The following is a 20,437-nucleotide window of genomic DNA, read 5'->3' on the forward strand; positions in this document are numbered from 1 at the left end:
CAGTCACTTGCCCGAGATGACACAGCCAACAAGTGGCAGAGCTGGGATTTGTCATGGTCCTATCAGCCCTCCAGAGCTCAGCTATTTCCTCTCCATCCTGCATGTGCGCAGGTTGGAAAGCAGGCATGGTAGGGGAAGGCAGCCCTCTGTGCCTGGGTGGGAGAGAGGGGAGTAGGGAAAGGAGAGGCAAGGTAGGTTCATTCTGCCAGGAGAACCTGGGGGAGGGGAGGCAGGAAGGGAGCTTCTTTGGGGGCAGTCGGCCGCAGACAGCAGCAGGTTTGTCTAGGATGATCCCAGTTGGCTTGAAGAGTCAGTGGGAGTCCTCTTGAACCCTCCCCACCCAACTCCAGCCCCCTCTTCCAGCCTGAGTGAGAATAGGTCTGTGATGAAAGAGAGCTGGCTGCTTCCCCACCATCCTTCCCTCATCCTGGGAGGGAAGGACAGATGACCCAGTGCAGGTCACTGTAGGAAGGCTCCAAAGAGTTCAGAAATGAGCTGCTCCCCAACCTCCTCCTTCCAGGGCCACAGCTCTAAAGGGAGCAGTCCTGGGGATCTCAACTCTGCCAATCCCAGACAGGCCAGCTCTGGGCAACACATGATCTGACAGCAAAGGAGCAGATGTGGCCTGGCAAAGGGAACAGACAACTAGACCCAGGGGGATGGCGAGATGGACAGGGAGGCAAGGGAAGATATGGGGGAGGAAGGGACAAGGAGACACACAGGGAGATAGAGACAGGGAAACAGGAGAGAAGTGTACACAGAGATGCAGCCTAGGGAGGCTGAGGGAAAGCAGAGGCAGAGGTGTAGGCATGGGCAATGAGTGGATGAGTGGGGGCGTCCATTCAACCAGGAAAGAAGACACCTTCCTGACTGCACACAGAAGACGGAATGATGAGGGAATAGTCCCCAGGGGCAGCCAGAGGAACAAGAAAGTGGCCCCCAGCCTGCATCAGGAGACTCTCGCTTCAATGCTGTGTGACTTTTTACCCAGACCTCCCCTCTCCAGACTTCAGTAGTCCCCCAGCCACACGGGAGCCCTCTGCTTCAATTCAGATTCTTGCATCTCTACAACCCCCATCAAGGGAGCTGAGGGCAGTGACAGGAAAGAACCTGAGCCTGCAGCGGCAGCTGCACAGGTGTGTCTTGTTCCTGCCCACGGTTGGCTATGACCCTAGCCACTTCCAGGTTCTATCGTGTCCCTGATGGCAGTAGCTTGGGTCCCTGAATTTTTGTGCATCCACATGTCTCTCTCCGCGTCCTATCAGGTCTGTGTTTACGTTTGAAGGTTTTATAAAGAAGCTGCCCGAAGGAAGTGAGGTTTGCAAAGTGCAGACCCTTGACTTAGCTCTAATGCTTAGCGTGTGGGATGCACAGCTGTTAGCCCTGGGTCCTCTTCCTCCCCACACCTCCCTCCAGCCTTGTGCCTGGTGTTGAGTCCAGGCCTGGACTATGAATCGTGACAGCCACCAGAAGCATTTGGAGGACAGACCAGGATAGGAGGCTGGAGGATGCCTTCTGGGAATGGAAGCTGCAGGAATCGAGAAGTCCAGCCCTAGGAAGGTGACCCAGGAGAGCACAGTCACCAGCTGCTGACCTCAGGGGCTACAACGGGGCAAAGCAGCAGAGGTGGGCTGGGCCCAGAGTGCACAGTCAGGGTGGGGGAGGGTGGCTTCAGGAGTCACAGAAAGCACCTTCTCACTATGGAACTGTGGGAGGCGGAAGAAGGTCCTTGCAGGGAAGGAGCTTCTCATTCCCAGGCAGGAGAAGTTGCCAAACCACTGGACAGAGGTGTCATAGAGAGGATTCAAGCATCAGATAAGGGATGGATTAGGAGACTTCTGAGGCCCAATTCTGAGAATATCCTGGCCCTCCACCCAATAAAGCAATAGAGAAATCCAGAAAACGATGCCGGAGACAACTGCCTCAGGCTCCAAAATTTCCCACCTGCCTCGGGCTGGCTTTTGTCTCTTACTGGTTGCCCACACGGCCACAGCTTAAGCCCTCCAGAGGGAGCAATGACAGTGATTATGATCATAACAACAGCAGCAAATACACAGCAGGAATGCACTGCCATAGCCCCACCAGTTGTTAAAAGATTGAAACATGTCCACACCAGTTGTTAAATAGCCACTGCTCCAAGCATCTTGAGCACACCCTCCCCTGCCAGCCCGGCTGCCAGGGCCTTAACTTCACATTCCAGTCTCTGCCCAGACAGAGAGCCTGTCCTACTCAGAGCATCCCTGTGCCTCAGTTCACCTGGAGAACACCATCCTGAATGGGGTGCCCAGCCTTGGCCACAGAGGCTGCCCACTGCAGGGTGCCCCCTCCTCCAAGTCCCCTCTCCCAAAGCCTGAGCAATCAAGGCTGCTGTCTCCCTGGGCTAGTGCAAGTGCCCGCCTCCTCCCGGCCCCTCTCCTCGGCTGCAAACCCAGCTCATTTGCATGTGGATCGCGCCTGCCACCATGGGTGCTGGGGTCAATTGAAACTCAAGAAAAGAGAAGAAATTTATGCAAAACTGTTGATTGCATTTGTATGTAATGAAATCATCCAATATTCATCTGACTATAGAATCTAATCTGAGAAGAGAACTGAAGGACATGAGTGTCACTGCAAAACCGTAATGAGCCACTGTAGTGATTAAAAAAGCTCTTGAGCCTTCTGAAAATCCAGGCAGAAATAGCGTCTAATCAACTCTGAATATAGGAGGCGAGATTGGGCTGGCGCGTTGCGCACGGCCCGCCGCGGTGCTGGGGGTGCGTGGTAAACCCTGGCGGCCGTGGTCTGTGGGTGCCAATCGCCCGGCACCCACCACAATCAGCCGAGCCCTCGGCACACAAAGCAATCGCTGCCTCTCGCCATGCAGAAAGAGCCCAATCACAGCTGTTGTGAAGAGCAGCTTGACGATTCTGCACCAGCCTCAAAAGACTCACCTAAGGCCTCTTCTGGATTCCTTGCTCCAACCGAGAGGCAGGAAGAGTTTGGGGACCTGGGCCTGCCATACCTGGACACACCTGTGGCCCAGACAGCCCCAGGCAGGGGAGGGTCTGTGTCTTGCAGAAGCCCTGGCTCATCACTGAAATGTCACCTCCTCTGTGAGGCATTCCCTGACTGCCCCATCTAAACTGACAACCCCCACCCCCTCACCATCACCCTCCCCATTCTTTAACTCCTGCTTTGTTTTCCTTCACAGCACTCAGCTATGCCTGGCACTATGTTATTTCTCTATGGTTTTAATGCCTGCCTCTCCCAAGTAGACCGTGAGCTCCACAAAGGCAGGGACTTTGTGATGGTTTGTTTACCCTGTGGAGTGTGGAGAACCATGCCTGGCACTTAGTAGGTGCTCAACAAGTATCTACCAAGATGCTTAAATATTTGTTGAATGGCTACATCAGTTTCACTAGGAAGCCACATGTATTTATTTGTGCATTCAGCAAATACTTGTTGAGTGTACAGTGTGTGTCAGGCTTCATCCTGGGGACTGAGCGTGCAGTGTGAATGAGACAGTTCTTGCCTTCTCAGAGCTCACAGTCGGGGCAGGAGACAGACGTGAAAGTCGTTACATATAATCAGATGGAATAGTGCAGTACTGGGGGCAGACCAGAGGCTCTCGGAGCTGCTAAACCCAACCTGGGGGGGTCAGGGAAGGCTGACCGGAGGGAGTGACATTGGGTTGAGAGCTAAAGGATGTATAAAAGTTAGCAAGGCCCGTAGGGCCTGGAATGTCCCAGGCAGAGGGAACAGCACGTGCAAAGTCCCTGAAGTGACAACCACTGGTGGGGAGCTGAGAGAAGCCAGAGCAAGGACAGGCTGGGGTGAGATGGGGTCAGAGAGATGGTCAAACCTTGCAGTTAAGACCTTGGGTTAAGAATTTTGAATTTTTTCCTGGGGGTAATAGAGAGCCTCTGAAAGTTAGTGGCCTGATTTGCATTTAAGGAATTTACCCTCTGGAGAAAACGGATCAGAGGGCCAGGCATGAAGAACAGAGTCTGGTTAGGAGGCTATTCAGTCATCCAGGCAAGGGGGAACCACTGAATGTTTTGAGCAGGACGTTATAGCAAAGGCTGTGTTTTTGTTGTTGTTGTTTTTTGTTTTTTGAGACAGAGTTTTGCACTTGTTGCCAAGCTGGAGTGCAATGACGCGATCTCCGCTCACTGCTACCTCTGCCTCCCGGGTTCAAGTGATTCTCCTGCCTCAGCCTCCTGAGTAGCTGGGATTACAGGCATGCGCCACCATGCGTGGCTAATTTTGTATTTTTAGAAGAGACAGTGTTTCTCCATGTTGGTCAGACCGGTCTCAGACTCCCGACCTCGGGTGATTGGCCCGCCTCGGCCTCCCAAAGTGCTGGGATTACAGACGTGAGCCACCACGCCCGGCCTAGGCTGTGTTTTAAGGTTATTAATCTGATGGCAAGAGATAGAGGAGAGGAAGGGAAGTGAGGTAGAAGCCAGAAATCAGCCTGGCAGTCCATTCATTCATTCATTCATTCATTTGTGTATTCCTCATTGGACAGACATCTCTGTGTGAAAGCTGCCCTTCTCCACATTGTAGTTTATAGTTTCCAATCTGCTCTGGGTTTTGATACCAGGTTACCTATTATTAACACAGGTTCTAAAGCTGGAGTCAATCAGTTCTGAGACTCCAAGGGACTCTGTGGATCATGAGGCTGCTTATTTTGGCATGGACTTCCTGACATCAAAGTGTTCTTGTGAGTCATTTGCCCTCTTTAGGCCTTAAATTCCTCATCACTACAAAGAGGGCGCCAAACTAGATTATCTCTAAGACCCTTCTCTGCTCCCCAAACCCTGCAATTTTTTGCCCCATGAAGGCTTAAAGACATCTCAAAACCCGGTGGCTTAAAAATCCCAAGGTGCGGTCTGACCTGCAGTCTGTTAGACTCCACTGGGCAGCCAAAGGAGCAGGGAGGAATCAGGAAATCTGGGTTCAAGTCCCAGCTCTGCTATTCACTGACTGTGTCGCCAGTGGATGAGTTCTTCCCCTCTCTGTGCTTCAGTATCCCACTTGTAAAACAGGGAGCTGTCCAGAAGTGGGGAGAGCTATAGCAGACCCAAGACACATCCACCTCCTAACAGGTCAGACGGGAGTCCCAGTTCCAACACTCACTGCCACCTGTGACTTTAGCAAGGCACTTAGCCTTTCTGAGCCCGTTTTCTCATCTGTAAAAAAATCTAAGCCCAAAGGGCTGTTGTGCGAATGAAGTTAGATAATGTGGCTTAGGGGCCGAGCATCGCGTAAATGCTCCATAAGTAGTGGCTGCCTGGATGGGTGGGCTGGGACTGATGTCCTTTCTCCTTCCTTCTCTGCAATGGCTCCATTTTAACCAGCAACTGGGATTCGCTGGGGGCTGCTGGAATTTGGGTTTACTTTTTAATCTGTAGCTTTGGGTGGAAGGGGTTAAATGCATCTCTAGCCCACTAGGATGGGTTGGGGAACACTGCTAGCTAGAGGCCTTGTTAGCAATGTGGCCACAACCAACCAGCTAACAAGCAACAAAGCGATTCCTTGGCCACAGCAAACAAGACTTCCTCCTTCCTCCCTGAACATTTTTGAATAGCAGCTCCCCATTAGAGGTAGATCCTCATTCTAGAAGCCGTGCTTTGAATTTCAGGAGCCCCACCCTCCCATCTCCCCACACTGTAGTGGACTGTGGGTGTTGGAGCTGAGAAATGGTCAGCACCTTCCTGGTTTGCCTCCTGTAGTAATAGGGTGGAAGACCTAGGCTCAGTCTCAGATACCTCTGTACTGGAAGTCCCTGCCCTTGAGGGGCTCCCATTCAACGGGGAAGACAGTCCTTGAACATCACAAGGGGAAACACGAGGAGGAAAGTGCTTAGAGCACTGAGGGTTTGGTATAAGGGAAAAAGGGAGACTGTGTCTGATTGGTGGATGCATTCCTGGAAGACTTCCTGCAGTCGGAGGTATTTGGGGTGGGTGTGGAGGATAGCTAGAATCTCTCTCTGGAAAAAAAAAAAAAAAAAAATTAAAAGTACAGAGGAAATAAAAACAGAAAACGAGGTTAACAACCACACCTATTTTCACAGCTCCAAATTAACAGTATGTCAAGTTTTCATGCACATATCCATACACACACACACACACAAACACACACACGCACAATGACTTTAGGGTATGCTTTAAATCTTCCCCCCACTCCCCAGTGTCAATCACCACTACGAATTTAGCAAGTATCCCTCAAAATTCCCCCTGCCCTTTTAAACATTTTATAATGCAAAGTAGGCATCGTTTTTTAAAGGAATTGCTTTGTGTCTATGTAATTCCAGTTTGTATAAATAGCATCATGCTGTAATAGGACTCTGCTTGCTTCTTCCACTGCCCATCATGTGTTGAGGGCCCTATTCTTGTTGAAACCTATGGCCCTGGCTGACCACTGCACCGTATGGATGTATCACGTTTACTTACCCTCTGAAGGGTGGGGTGTCCATGGATGGATGTAATCAGGGGAAGACATTCCAGGTAGAGGATGGGGCAGAAGCAAATGCATAGGGATAGAAAAGCAGGGGTCCAGGGTGGAGGGGGCAGTGGGCATATTTGGAGGAGCAGGGGAGGTACAGTTGGCACACTGGACATCTGGGTTGTGGGGGGAAAGGCCCCCCACTCAGAGCCACCGCAAGCCCTCAATAATTCCACTTAACCACTTTCCAAGTCCTCCCCAGGGAGGCCTATGTTACTCTTTCCATTAATTGTCTCATTAATGACCCACTGAAGTCAAGTACCCATTGTTCTCTGGGCCTGGGGCGGCCTCCCTGGCTTTGCCCCTAGGGGGATTTGTAGACGTCTTTCCTTCCCCTGCTTTCCTTTGGCAGGCATCCTTATCTAGTCCCTGCAGCCCCAGTCGGGCTGATGCGACACTTCCTCTACCCACACCCTGCGCCAGAACCTGGGGCGCCCAAAGCCACCGGGCCTGGCTCACCCTCCCTCTCCCCGACATCTCCAGCTGCCTCACTCTGTCTCCACCTATATGTGTGTCTCTCTTCTCCTCTCTGCTCCCCTCCCTTCTTTCTTTTTGTTTTTGTTTTAAGGAGCGAAAAGTTTAACAGGCAAGAAAGAAGGAAGAAGAAAACAGCTCCCCTGCATAGAGACGGGGGGGAGGGGGGGATTCGAACAAGTAGAAAACCCCCTCCCCTCCCTTCTTTCTAAACTGTTCCTCTTCCTGGTTTCTGTTGCCTTCTCTGTGTGTACTTCTCTGTCCCCCTCTGTGTCTGTCTCTATCTCAGTCTCTGTCTTAGTGGGTGTCTCTTTTGGAGTATCTCTACAGATGATACTATCTCTCTCTGACTCTCACTGTCCTCGTCTGTTTTCTGTCTCTGGGACTGTCTCCATCTCTCTTCCTGGGTGTCTGTGTCTTTGTCTCCATCTGCTGATCTCTGTGTTTGTATGTGTGCATGCGTGTGTGTTCCTATTTTTGTCTCTGATTCTGCCTCTATCTCCCTCCCTCTGTCCCTGTATCTCCCCATCTCTCTCCTCTCTCTGACTCACCTCCCCCAACCCGTCCCTCCTCCCTTGTGGGTCTCTGAACCCTTCTGATTGACTATTGTCCTGTTTCCAACCCCTGCTCACTGCCACTGCTCACTCACCCACAGGTCCCTGACACCCACACAGGTCAAACCACCTCCCTCCCTTGCTTCTCTCCCGAGTTACAGCTCCAACTTCCCTTGGATGACAGCCTCAGGGACATCAGAACTAGAAATAGGCGTGAGGTCCCATAGCTCCGAGACTTTGGGATTCATACATCTGTGAAGTTAAAAAACAGAATGAAAGGGACCCACAGAAAGTGATCAATTATTTTTTCTAAATAAGGATTTCTAAAGAATCATCAATTTATCATTTTATAATAGAAAGGATATTTTAATGCCAAAAACAAAAGAGAAAGCTCTAAGAATAGGTAATAGTCCATTAACTTAAATAAACACTTTTATAAAAACATTTGCTACATTACCTTTATTTTACTTATTTTGCCCCAGATGGGTGAAGATATTAGGGATCGGCACAGGTTCTCTGGCCTCATTGGAAACCAGAGATCTTGCCCAAGCCTTTCCCACAGAGAAGTGGAGAGACCTTTTTTTGAGGGAAGAAAGGGCAAAACTGGGACAGGACCCAGAAGCTCTCACTGGCTACTTAGCACCTCACAAGTCCCTTTCTAGCCCCACTGGTCTCTTAGTGAAAATAATGTATGAGGCTTCCTAGTTGGGGGTCAGACAGCAGACTCCCTGATGCCAAGTGTTCCTCCGTGTGGAGACAGAGTCTCACTCTATTGCCCAGGCTGGAGTGCAGTGGTGCAATCTTGGCTCACTGCAACCCCTGCCTCCTAGGTTCAAGTGATTCTCCTGCTTCGGCCTCCCCAGTAGCTGGGATTACAGGTGCCCACCACCACGCCTGGTTAAATTTTTTATTTTTAGTAGAGACGGAGTTTCACCATGTTGGCCAGGCTGGTCTCGAACTCCTGACCTCAAGTGACCCGCCCACCTCAGCCACCCAAAGTGCTGAGATTCCAGGCATGAGCTACTGCACTAGGCCCTCTGTGTGTCTCTGGACACGTAACTTAACCACTATCTGTGCTTCCTTCCTCACTTGTAAGAATGAGCAAAATAACAGCTAGCTCCTTGAGTTGCCTAAAATGTAGTAAAACTTGTTAGCCACTATTAGGAAGAGGGGGCCTGGGGAGTAATGTCTTCGAAGAAGGGAGCTATTTGGATAAAGGCCTGAGCCAGGAAAGGAAGAGAATAGCAGGGACTTTTGCCTTGCCCTCCCCTAAGCAAGCTGTGAGCCTCCGTCAGGGGCAGCAGCCAGCTTGTGGAAGAGCTGCTGTCTTGGGAGATTTAGGGGCTGTGGAACCTAGCAAGGCTGCTTTGGAACTCAGGGATGCACGGCAATATGGGCAGAGACCTTCTCCCTTCCTCTTCAGGGCTTCCACCTAGCATGCTCAGACCCCCTCAGCCCAGGAACCAGCACTTTTGTCACAGACACTGACACTCCCAGGAGTGGAGGTAAAGCTCCCTCAAATGTCATTTGTTGCTGCAGATGCTAGCAAAGGGAAGCACCGGTGGGAGGGGTGTACAGTAGATGCCAGTGGCCTTGGATGCCATGCGGTCCCTTAAGATGTCTAGAAACGCCTGAGGCCGACTTAGCAGATGAGGTTGAAGGTCCTGGGCAGGCAGGTGAGAATAATTAGAGAAACTCTGGGTTATTAATGTAAATGTGACGCCATCTGTATCAAGGCCTGGCAGGCCCCTTAGAATTAGACAAACATTTCCTCAACACCTGCTCTTGCCACACACTGTGCTAGTCAGAGAATGCACAGACTAAGAGAGCAGGGGACTTTCTTGCCGGGAATTCACACAAGGCTTATCTAGGGTTAGCCATGTTCTGCCTCTGAGCCAAGTGTCCAGAGACCCAGGTGAGGCCAGCCTGGAACATTTGCCACATCTGTTCCCTGGTGAGCACCACTCAAGGGTGTGCCCAGGAAGGGAAGGAAAGGTCTGTTGAAGGGAGAATCAACAGGACTTGGTGACTTATTGGATGAGGGGTGAGGGACAGGGAGGCAAAAGTGGCTCCCAGTGTCCTGGCTTGGCACCTGGGTGGATGGTGAGGCTTTTCCTGAGAGAGGAAATGCAGGTGGGTGGCTGAACATCAGATGCTTGAGGCAAATCCAAGCACTTAATAGGCATAGGCAGGTTTAGGGATCAGGAGAGGCATCGGTATGGATAATGAATGAATGAATCAGGAGAAGCATCGGGATGGATAATGAATGAATGAGTTAGTGTAAGGAAGAACATGGGGCCAAGAAGGGCTTATAAGACTAGGTAAGTTTTGCCTGCTGGTGGGGAAGGGGTTTAAGGGAGCACATACTAGGCAAAGAAAATAGCCTAAGAAAAGGCTTGAAGGTGAGAGAAAGCAGCACAAAATTATTAGCTTTCAGAAAAGCTAATAATTCCGTTTAGCTTAAGCACTGGTGGTATCAGGGTAGTTGTTAAGAGATGCATCACAATTAAAGGAATACATCAGGCCCAGATTGCAGAAGTTACTGAATGCTAAGGTGAAGAGTTTACATAATTCAGCAGGCAACAGGGAACCACTGACGGTTTCTGAGAGAAGAGTGACATGATAAAAGCTATGTTTCAGGTTGTTCTAACTTAACGGCGTAGGATGGACTGAAACACAGACCAGAAGAAAGGAATGTAAGAGAAAGGGATCTTTGGGCACAGCTGTGCATATCTGCAGTCCCAGGATCATTTGAGCCCAGGAGTTCAAGTCCAGCCTGGGCAATATAGGGAGACCCCTCATCTCTTATAAAAAAAAAAAAAAAGAGAGAGAGAGAGAGACAGGCAGACAGAGATAATCACTTATTTGTTTATTCCACAAAAACTAAACTTCGTCTATGTGAAGCAACCCTTTTCCTCATTCTAATCTCTAATCCTTTATCTGCTTAGGGCTAAAACACCAAATCACTTATGTTAATACTGAAAATAAAAAGTAAATGGGTTCTACTAAACATATCACTATTATAAATAAATGTAAATGAATTTGTGTCCGTTAAAAGGAGCTTTATATATACTTATACATATATACAATAGATTACTCAGCCTTAGAAAGGAAATTCTGATACATGCTACAATATGGATATACTTCAAGGACATCATGCTTGAGTGAAATAAACTAGTCACAAAAAGGCAAATACTGTATGATTCCACTTACATGATGTTCCTAATCAAATTTATAAATTCATAAATGGTGGTTGCTGGGGGCTGAGAAGGGGGAACTGGGGTTTTGTAATGGGTATAGAGCGTCAGTTCTGCATGGTAAAGAGTTCTGGAGGATGGTTGTACAACATTGTAAATGTACTAAATGCTACTGAACTGTAAACTTAAAATGGTTAAGGCTGGGCACAGAAGCTCAAGCCTGTAATCCCAGCACTTTGGGAGGCCAAGGTAGGAGGATCATCTGAGCTCAGGAGTTTGAGACCAGCCTGGGCAACATAGCCAAGACCTTGTCTCTACAAATAATTTAAAAAGTTAACCAGGTGTGGCGGTGCACGTGGCTGTAGTCCCAGCTACTCGGGAGGCTGAAGTGGGAGGATTGCTTCAGCCCAGGTTGTCAAGGCTACAGTGAGCTGAGATGATGCCACTGAACTCCAGCCTGAGTGACAGAGCAAGACCCTGTCTAAAAAAAAGAAATGGTTGGGCCGGGCGCGGTGGCTCACGCTTGTAATCCCAGCACTTTGGGAGGCCGAGGCGGGCAGATCACGAGGTCAGGAGATCGAGACCACGGTGAAACCCCATCTCTACTAAAAATACAAAAAATTAGCCGGGCGTGGTGGCGGGCGCTTGTAGTCCCAGCTACTCGGAGAGGCTGAGGCAGGAGAATGGCGTGAACCTGGGAGGCGGAGCTTGCAGTGAGCCGAGATTGCGCCACTGCACTCCAGCCTGGGCGACAGAGCGAGACTCCGTCTCAAAAAAAAAAAAAAAAAAAAAAAGAAATGGTTAAGAGAGTAAATTTTATGTATATTTTACAATTAAAAATAAAAATAAGAAAAAAGGAGTTTTAGAATGGTTCATCGAACAAAATCCAATTCCAAAAAAAAAAAAGAAACACCTAAAATAGTGATTCTGAAAGCTTAAAAATCAAGAAATGGGGAAAGCAAATGTAAACAAAAAGCAAGCAAGAGCTGTAATCCTGATATACAAGACAAAATTCAGACTAAGAGCACTGAATGAAATAAAGAAGACGTAAGCGTCTAGAGCACTATGTATAAAACAACACAGCAGTACTTTCACAAAGCAGAATCCATTTTCATAAAGCAGAAAATGCAAGAAGGAATAGAAATGTTAATAGCAGGGGTCTGAAACATACCACTTTCAGCCCAAGACTCATCAAAGGGTCAAAAAATAATGGAAAACCTAAACAACATTCCCTATAAGCTACATTTCCTGCATACATATCAAAATTTGTACCCCCCAAATAGGGAACATATCATTTCAAATGCACATCATGAAAAATGACCATCTATTAGGGCAAAAGAAAGCCTCAAAGTGGCTTTGAGGATATAAGCTTTTATGATCACTACTTTTCTAACCGCAAAGTTTCACTGAGTGGTTTCAATGCAACAAAGAATGTAGAAGCAGTTTGAAAACTAAAAAGCACCAAGCAAATATTAGTTACTGATACTGTCAGTACTGTTATTGTTATTATTATTATCATTATTCACCGCTTGGTGAACATTTTGCTTGCTCTCTGACATATTCTAGAGAAGTTGGCCAAACAGGCGGGGGATTAATATGTCATCTTTACTGTCTTCATAAGAGCTACCATTGTCTTTGGTGTTTACAATGTGCCAGGTACTATGCTGTTTCACATGCAGTCGTTAATTAGGAACAGCTTGCTATTTGTTTTATGGAAGCAAGACTTCTGCTTCTCTCACATCACTGTCCAGGTCCAGAACAGCGTGAGGTCCCTTTTGAGTAAGTGTTCAGTGAAGACTTGGGAACCAAAGCACACTGATTAAGGACCTACTTCAAAGTCAGATGTGGGTTTGAAATTTCATTCTAGCACTTACTACCCGTGTGACCTTGAGCGAGTTAAATATCCTTTCTGAACCTGTTTTTTTCACAGAAAAACACAGATAATCATAACACCTACATTAACAAGGATTGATCAGAAGTTTCAATGTAGGAACACATGTAAAGGGTCTAGCATGGAACCTGGCCCACTGTAGGCATTCAATAAATGTTAGCCTGAGGTTGAAGGAGAAAGAGCAGACCTTATCGGATAATCTTAGAATAGGGGCCTTTCTTTTTTCTTAAAAAAAAAAAATCATCTTTAAATATAAACATTCTCCAATGCATGTGAAGTAATTTTTAAATAGTTTCATGGGATAATAGTGAAATAAGTTATGGTAGATCCACATTATGGAATACTGCATCACAATGAAAGAATAAATTGTATCTATACGTACACACATGGACAGATGACCATGATTGTCATGGGGTAAGAAAAAAAAAGCAAACATCAGAATATGAATAGTTCCCCTCTCTCCTTCTAAAAAATTATATGGCCGGGCGCGGTGGCTCATGCCTGTAATCCCAGCAATTTGGGAGACTGAGGCAGGTGGATCACCTGAGTCAGGAGTTCAAGACCAGCCTAGCCAACATGGTGAAACCCCATCTCTACTAAAAAAAAAAAATACAAAAATTAGCTGGGCGTGGTGGCAGGCGCCTGTAATCCCAGCTACTCAGGAGGCTGAAGCAGGGAAAACTGCTTGAACCAGGGAGGCAGAGATTGCAGTGAGCCAAGGTTGCGCCACTGCACTCCAGCCTGGGCAACAGAGCAAGACTCCATTTCAAAAAAAAAAAAAAAAATTATATATGGCCAGGCAGAGTGGCTCACACTTGTAATCCTAGCGCTTTGGGAGGCTGAGGCAGAAGGACCGCTTGAGGCCAGGTGTTTGAGACCAGCCTAGGAAACAAAGCAAAAAAAAAAAAAAAAAAAAAGCCAGGTGTGGTGGTGCATAGCTGCAGTCTCAATTACTCAGGAGGCTGAGGTGGGAGAATTGCTTGAGCCAAGGAGTTCAAGGCTGCAGTGAGCTATGATCGTGCCACTGCATGATGGGCGACAGAATGAGACACTGTCTCAAAAGGCAAAACAAAATGAAACGAACACACACACACACACACACACACATATATGCACAGAGAAAGGAGGTCTGGAAGGATATATACCTAATTTTAAAGGAGTAGGATTAGGGACCGGTGAGATGTTTTTTTTAACGTTCTGCATTCCAACTTATTTTGTAATTTCCAACACACACACACACACACACACACACACACACAAAATAAACAGGAAAAAAATTCTCAAATTCTCTTTGGCCTGAATATTTCATGGGACTTTGAAAGTCATTAAACTGAATAGAAGAGGTGGTTAATTCTTCTGGCAAGTGTGAAAATTTCCATACCCAGCGTTTCTTTTTGAGAGAGGCTGTAGGAGAGAAGAGATGGAGAATGAATTGCTCCAGCATTACTCATTACTCAGCACATCCAAACAGGTAGTCTCATTCTTGTCCCTGTCACCACTGCAGCCCTGACACACAGAGTAACAGAGAAACTCTTTGATAAATGTCAACTGAAATTGAGTAATCATCTGAAAGCCATTTGCTGAGCTGTCTGACTGCCCTGGGCTCGAGGTTTTCCTTTATTCATTTATCATGATACAGCTTTGGCTAACATACACACAGGAGAGAAATTGTTGACATGTGGAACCCAAGTACAGAAAATCTTTCATTTTCCTCCCTGTCTGTTCACCAAATAAGTTTTTGTTTATTTAAAGACTACAGGGGATTTGGCTGTTAAGAACCAAATGCCTTTGGAGTGGAGTTACAACATAATTTATCATTTCCTCTGTTTATTAAAAAATCCTGCATCTTTGAAAAGCACATTTGCAGTGAGTGGGGGATTTCGGCCACTCATGAGACTGTTACAAAGCCCCTGTCATGTGGCTTACCCCAAAAGAGGCTCCTTAATTGCTGTTATCTATCCCTGCTCTTCCCCTAGCTGACTTCTGATCGTGTGATGACCACTTAGGGCTGGTAAATGGGGTTAGAGGACAGGTAAGTGGGGCAGGAGACTGTGTTAGTTTAACTTTGACCCAATTTTGACCTTGAATCCTCACTGCATGTTTCACCAGTATAAGTAAAGAAGGAAGTGCAACCCTTATTATCTCCAGCACAGGAGAGAATCTGGAGGAAGTCAAAGAGCAAAGAGAAGTTGGATGTTGCTTTGAAAGAACTCAGCCAGGCCTTGCCACCACCAAAGTGGGCTCCATTCTGAAAGCAGACACCTTGCAGAACTGGAATGAACTTCCTACTTTTCCACCTTACAGATTATTATAGACAGCAATTTAGTTCAATGCACTATGTACCCCCCCCCCCAAAACAGGGGACATATCTTTCCCATTTTTGTATTGCCAGTACATAGTTCAGTACCTGACAAACAACTGGTGCTCACTAAATGCTAATGAAGGCAGCAGGACACAGTGGTTCCTTCCAGATTGGTGAGGTGCTGAGAGAGTGTGAGCCCAGAGAAGGCATGGAAGCTTCACACCCTCTCCCTCTCCCTAAACCTTGCCCTGTGTACCTCCTTCATTGAGCTGTTCAGCTGTATCTTTTATAGTAAACCAGTGAACGTGTTTCCCTGAGTTGTGTGAGCTGTCCTAGGAAATTAACTGAACCAAAGGAGGTCAAGGACTCTAGTTTGTAGTTGGTCAGTCAGGAGTATGGGTGGCCCAGACTCATGACTGGCATCAAAAGTGTTGGCAGTCTTGGGAGGTGGAGCCCTCAACCTGTGGGATCTGACACTATTTCCAGGTATAATGTCAGAACTGAATTGAATTATAGGATACCCAGTTGGTGTCTGCTGAAGAATTGCTTGGTGTATGGGGGAAACAAACTCCACACCTGGTCACAGAAGTGTTCCATGTTGAGTGTGAAAGTACAAAAGGAAAAAAAGTTTTTTTCCTTTTACATTAGCACATCAGGCCTCAATTTGAATGCCAGCTCTGCTACTTGCTAGCTGTGTAACCCCGGACAAGAAACTTCACCTCTATGTAAATGATGCTGACAATGAATCATGAAAACCTTCTACCACTTATCAGCTTTGCTTTGTTACTTTGGGCAAATTACCTAATACTGTCAAGACTTAGTTTTCCTATTTGCAAAATGAAGACAATACACAATTCTTAAGTTTACTGTCAAGATTATAAATAATGCCTAGAACTATACCTAACTCATAATGGCTATAAGAATGAATGAACGAATAAAAAATAATTGGAGGGAAAAAAACCTAACAACCCAGTATCTGAAGATAAGCCACAATAAGCTACTTGTCTGTCAACAATGGGCAGGCCCTGCAGGAAAGGTGTCTCACTACCAAGTAAATGTTGACAACAAGTACAAGAGAGGAAAATGATAGAAAGAGAGTGTTAAGACCAGAAAGAAAAGAAGTCAGCATTTGCTGGGTAGCTACTATGTGCAATTTATTCACAATACAACATATGACTGCCTACTATGCTCCAGGCATTACACAAAGTTCTGAGGATATATAGGCTAATTAAATGAATACTTAAGAGTTCGTACAAAGCAGTAGACTGTGCTATGAGAGCCGGTAATGAGGGTCCTAGGTTAGAGGGGAAAAGAAGACTTCCCAGAGTATGTGATATCCAAGACAAGGCCTGATGATAAACAGGACTGGCCAGGTAAGGAGGGGAAGAGAGATCCAGGCAGAGAAAAGAACATGTGTGAAGATGACTCACAGGCAAAACTACTGTTCTGGGTGCCTCACACACAGATCCTCAGTGATCATCAATCCAGACCAACTATATTCTTTCCTTTGTGGTTGTTATTCCTTCCAATTTATTTAGATTTTATTGTTTAGTGAAAATGGGCCTCTAGTGAAGTGTCCAGTCATAGGTGAAGGCCCATATCAGAGTTTTAAAATGGGAACAGAGCCTAATTATGTGAAAAGGAGGCTCCTAAGATGAGGAGCAGGTGGTACTAAGCCTGCCAATGGCCTCAGTCCCTTGGCAACATCAAGTCAAAGCAAATGCCTGAGTAAAGGCCCTTTGCCAGCAGCAAGTATTTTCTGAGAGCCACCCACGTCAGACGGCCCAGAGCAGAAGGAGGAAGAGAATGAACAAGTCTGAGTGTTCCCCCAGAAGGCTGGGCCTCACAAAGACAGCCTTCTGTCAGCATGGTGAAGTCTTCTGTGTGGAAGGGGGAGGGAGAGAGGTCCCAATGTGCCACCCATGGGATCCAGCAGAAACTGGGCTCTGGAGTATTGCTGGCCCCAGTGGACTTTCATCCAAGGAGTTCTTTGGTCTTCACTGCCAGATGCCTGTCCAGTTCTGCCACTGTGTCATCGGCCATTTGGCTGATCTGCAAGAAGACAAAATGAGACAGCCTGATTAATGGGGCTGGAAAAGGGTAGGGGGATGAATATTCCAGAAACATGAAAAGGTTATGTGAGAAATAATAATAGTGACAAAAGTTCACATTAAGTACCAGCCAGGCACTGTACTAAGAACTTTATATATACATTCTTTTTTTTTTTTTTTTTGAGACAAAGTTTCGCTCTGTCGCCCAGGCTGGAGTGCAGTGGCACAATCTCGGCTCACTGCAAGCTCCGCCTCCTGGGTTCACGCCATTCTCCTGCCCCAGCCTCCTGAGTAGCTGGGACTACAGGCGCCCGCCACCGCGCCCGGCTAATTTTTTTTTTTTGTATTTTTAGTAGAGATGGGGTTTCACCGTGTTTGCCAGAATGGTCTCAATCTCCTGACCTCGTGATCCTCCCGCCTTGCCCTCCCAAAGTGCTGGGATTACAAGCGTGAGCCACCGCACCCGGCCTATATATACATTCTTTTCAACTCCTAATAGCAAACCCATAAGATAGATATTATTATTATCCCCATTTTGCAGATAGGAAAACGGAGGCATTTAGATCGCTTAGTCAGGACAGCTAGAAAATTGGAATGATAAAATTTAATCCACAGCATTCAGATTCCACAGCCCAAAATTCTTAACTATTATTCTACAATATAGAGAAGCTAGTCTTATCTGTTCTTTAATGAGCCTCTAGAATTTCCTACACCTGAAATACTTTGTATATAAAGCCCTCATACAAATTGATAAGAATAATATTAAGATCCCAATAGTTAAGTGAAAAAAAAAAACCCTTGAAAAAAAATGAGGTACATCTGGTTACCAAACAAGGAAAATAGACATCAAAGAAATGCAAATTAAAACAAGATACAATTCAGCTATCATAGCAAAATTTGATGCTGTGGTTTTTAATTACAATATTCAATGCCAGCAAGCTATGATGAAATGGATAAGCTCATATATCACTGATAGAAATTCAAATTGATGCAAATGTTCATACCATTTAACCCCAAAATCTCTCAACTGGGAAATTATCACATGAACAGGATCTGAAAAAATTTTCTGAAGTTCTATACACAAAGATATTTATCCCAGCTTTATATTCAATAATACAAAAATTAGAAAATCTAAAGTTATAGAATGGGGAAGTAGTTGAACACATATAGTCATTAAAAATGGTTAAGATTTTCTACTTCTTAAGGATAGGGTGTTAATATGAGTAACATTCCAGTACATATCATGGAAACATGCTCACATTATCCTTGAATTGAAGAAAAGTAGGACACAAAATTGTGTATATACATAGTAGAAATGATCTCTAAAGTATGTAAACAAAAAATTGTGTATTTTTAAAAACTGGAAGGAAACTTGTCAAAATATTAATAGTGGTTATATTTTAGTGATGGGAAGACAGGCAATATATTGTTCATGTCCATCTCTGTAACATCCAGCCTAGGACTTAACACATATCAAGTTCTCAGGAAAAACACACTAAGTGAATAAAGTTTTCTGTGTTTTTCTGTATTTTCCAAATTTTCTGCCATAAACATGTACTCCAAGAATGAAAAAACACAATACAGTTTAGTAGCTGCTGCAGTCTCCTCCCTATGTCGAAAAAAGACTGAAAGCAGGAAGCCTTAGGCAGGAGGCTTTAAGGGCTGCAGCATGGTGCCAAGGATCTGCATGCTTAGCAGCATAGCGGCTGTTGGGCATCTTTATTTGCAGACCACAGGCCTTGGCTAGGAATTGAGAACTAAATGCACTAAAAAGGGTAGAAACTAAAAAGGATTTAGAGCAATTGGTCCTGGGCAGGGAGGTGGCCAGGCTCTCACCATAGCAACAGCTGTGCATTTTTTCAGCTAGAAAAGCAAAACACCTGGGGGCTGCCAGACACTCTGCAAGAGTGGCTGGACTCAGAATGACAGCTTGGTCCCTGCTCACTCAGCCACCCACAAAGCCTTGAGATGCTTTTGCCCCCTGTGGCTGCCTTGCATGGGGTGTGGCATGGTGCCCAGCAGTACTCCAACACCTGCAGGCTGGCAGCCTGGGACAGCCAGGAATGATGGCTGAAAGCCTCCTCTGGAAAAATGGCTTTGAGGGTAGTTTGGGGACAGGGATGGGGACTGGGAGGAGGGAGAGTACTTACGAGAACAATTTGATAACATGGGTTCTGGCTGAAATTAGTGGGTTGAAAATGTGTAGGTCATTTCCCCACTTTGACTCTCAGTTTCCTCATCTATCAAATGAATATGCATGCACATTTTAAACTGGTTGTTTGCTATTTCGTGTACTATAACTTTTACTATCACTTCCTGACTTCTTTCCAATTAATTAATGAAAAAGGGCAGGTGTGGTGGCTCACACCTTTAATCCCAGCGCTTTGGGAGGCTGAGGTGGGAAGATCACTTGAGTCCAGGAGTTTGAGACCAGCCTGGCAACATGGGGAAACCCCATCTCTAAAAAAACACAAAAAATTAGCCAGGCATGGTGGCACACGCCTGTAGTCCCAGCTACTCAGGAAGCTGAGATGGGAGGACAGCTTGAGCCCAGGAACTGGAGGATGCAGTGAGCCGAGATGGTGCCACTGCACTTCAACCTGGGCAACAGAGACTCTCTCTCAAAAAAAAAAAAAAATTAATGAAAATATTTACTAACATTTTACCACAGTACAAGCATAAGGTGTTCTTGGGGACAGCCTGCCTGTAAGTTCATCTTTTCCACCTTTATCAGACGTCTTAAAATAATGATTAATAGCAACAAGGCCAACAACAGCTTCCACTTACCCAGTACTTACCACATGTCAGACACTTGGCTAAAACTTTACATGCATTATTGCACACAATCCCTATTAACATATGAAAGACTATTATCTCTCTTTACCATATAATAAACATTATTTAACTTGACAGTTGCATAGTAGGAATGCAAAAGTGTTTTATCTTCTGTTACTTCATTCAAATCCAACAACCTCACATAGCCTCTATAAAGCAGGTAGAATAGGTATTATCCCCATTTTACAGAGGAGTAAATCAAGGCACAGAATGTTAACTGATCTGTCCAAGATCACATAAAAAGTCAGTGGTTGTAATCCCAGCACTTTGGGAGGCCAAGGCGGGCGGATCACGAGGTAAGGAGATCGAGACCATCCTGGCTAACACGGTGAAACCCCATCTCTACCAAAAATACAAAAAATTAGCCAGGCATGGTGGCGGGAGCCTGTAGTCCCAGCTACTGGGGAGGCTGGGGCAGGAGAACAGCGTGAACCCGGGAGGCAGAGCTTGCAGTGAGCCAAGATTGCACCACTGCACTCCAGCCTGGGGGACAGAGCCAGACAGTCTCAAAAAAAAAAAAAAAAAAAAAAGAAATTCAGTGGTGTGGCTGAGCCAAGAACTCACCCATCTTAATGGCCAGTTTGAGGCTCTTATTCCCTTTTGGAGGGGTCCCACAGCACCTGGCCTAGTCCTGCCTCATTCCA

General features: G+C 46.2%; 1 protein-coding gene across 6 annotated transcripts in view; it reads right to left on the reverse strand.

Moving 5' to 3' along the window:
- Positions 1–16,035: 16,035 nt before the first annotated feature.
- The window catches only part of MRRF (mitochondrial ribosome recycling factor), a 64,466-nt gene continuing 60,064 nt past the window's right edge, over positions 16,036–20,437 (reverse strand). For all 6 annotated transcript variants that reach the window (XM_055271211.2, XM_063636024.1, XM_063636025.1 and 3 more), the window contains one exon: positions 16,036–16,959. In XM_055271211.2, the coding sequence (XP_055127186.2) occupies positions 16,882–16,959 (78 nt within the window). In that variant the 3' untranslated portion in view covers positions 16,036–16,881. The remainder of the gene's footprint in view (positions 16,960–20,437) is intronic.

Source organism: Symphalangus syndactylus, chromosome 3 (genome assembly GCF_028878055.3).
Source record: "Symphalangus syndactylus isolate Jambi chromosome 3, NHGRI_mSymSyn1-v2.1_pri, whole genome shotgun sequence".
Classification (NCBI taxonomy): domain Eukaryota; kingdom Metazoa; phylum Chordata; class Mammalia; order Primates; family Hylobatidae; genus Symphalangus; species Symphalangus syndactylus.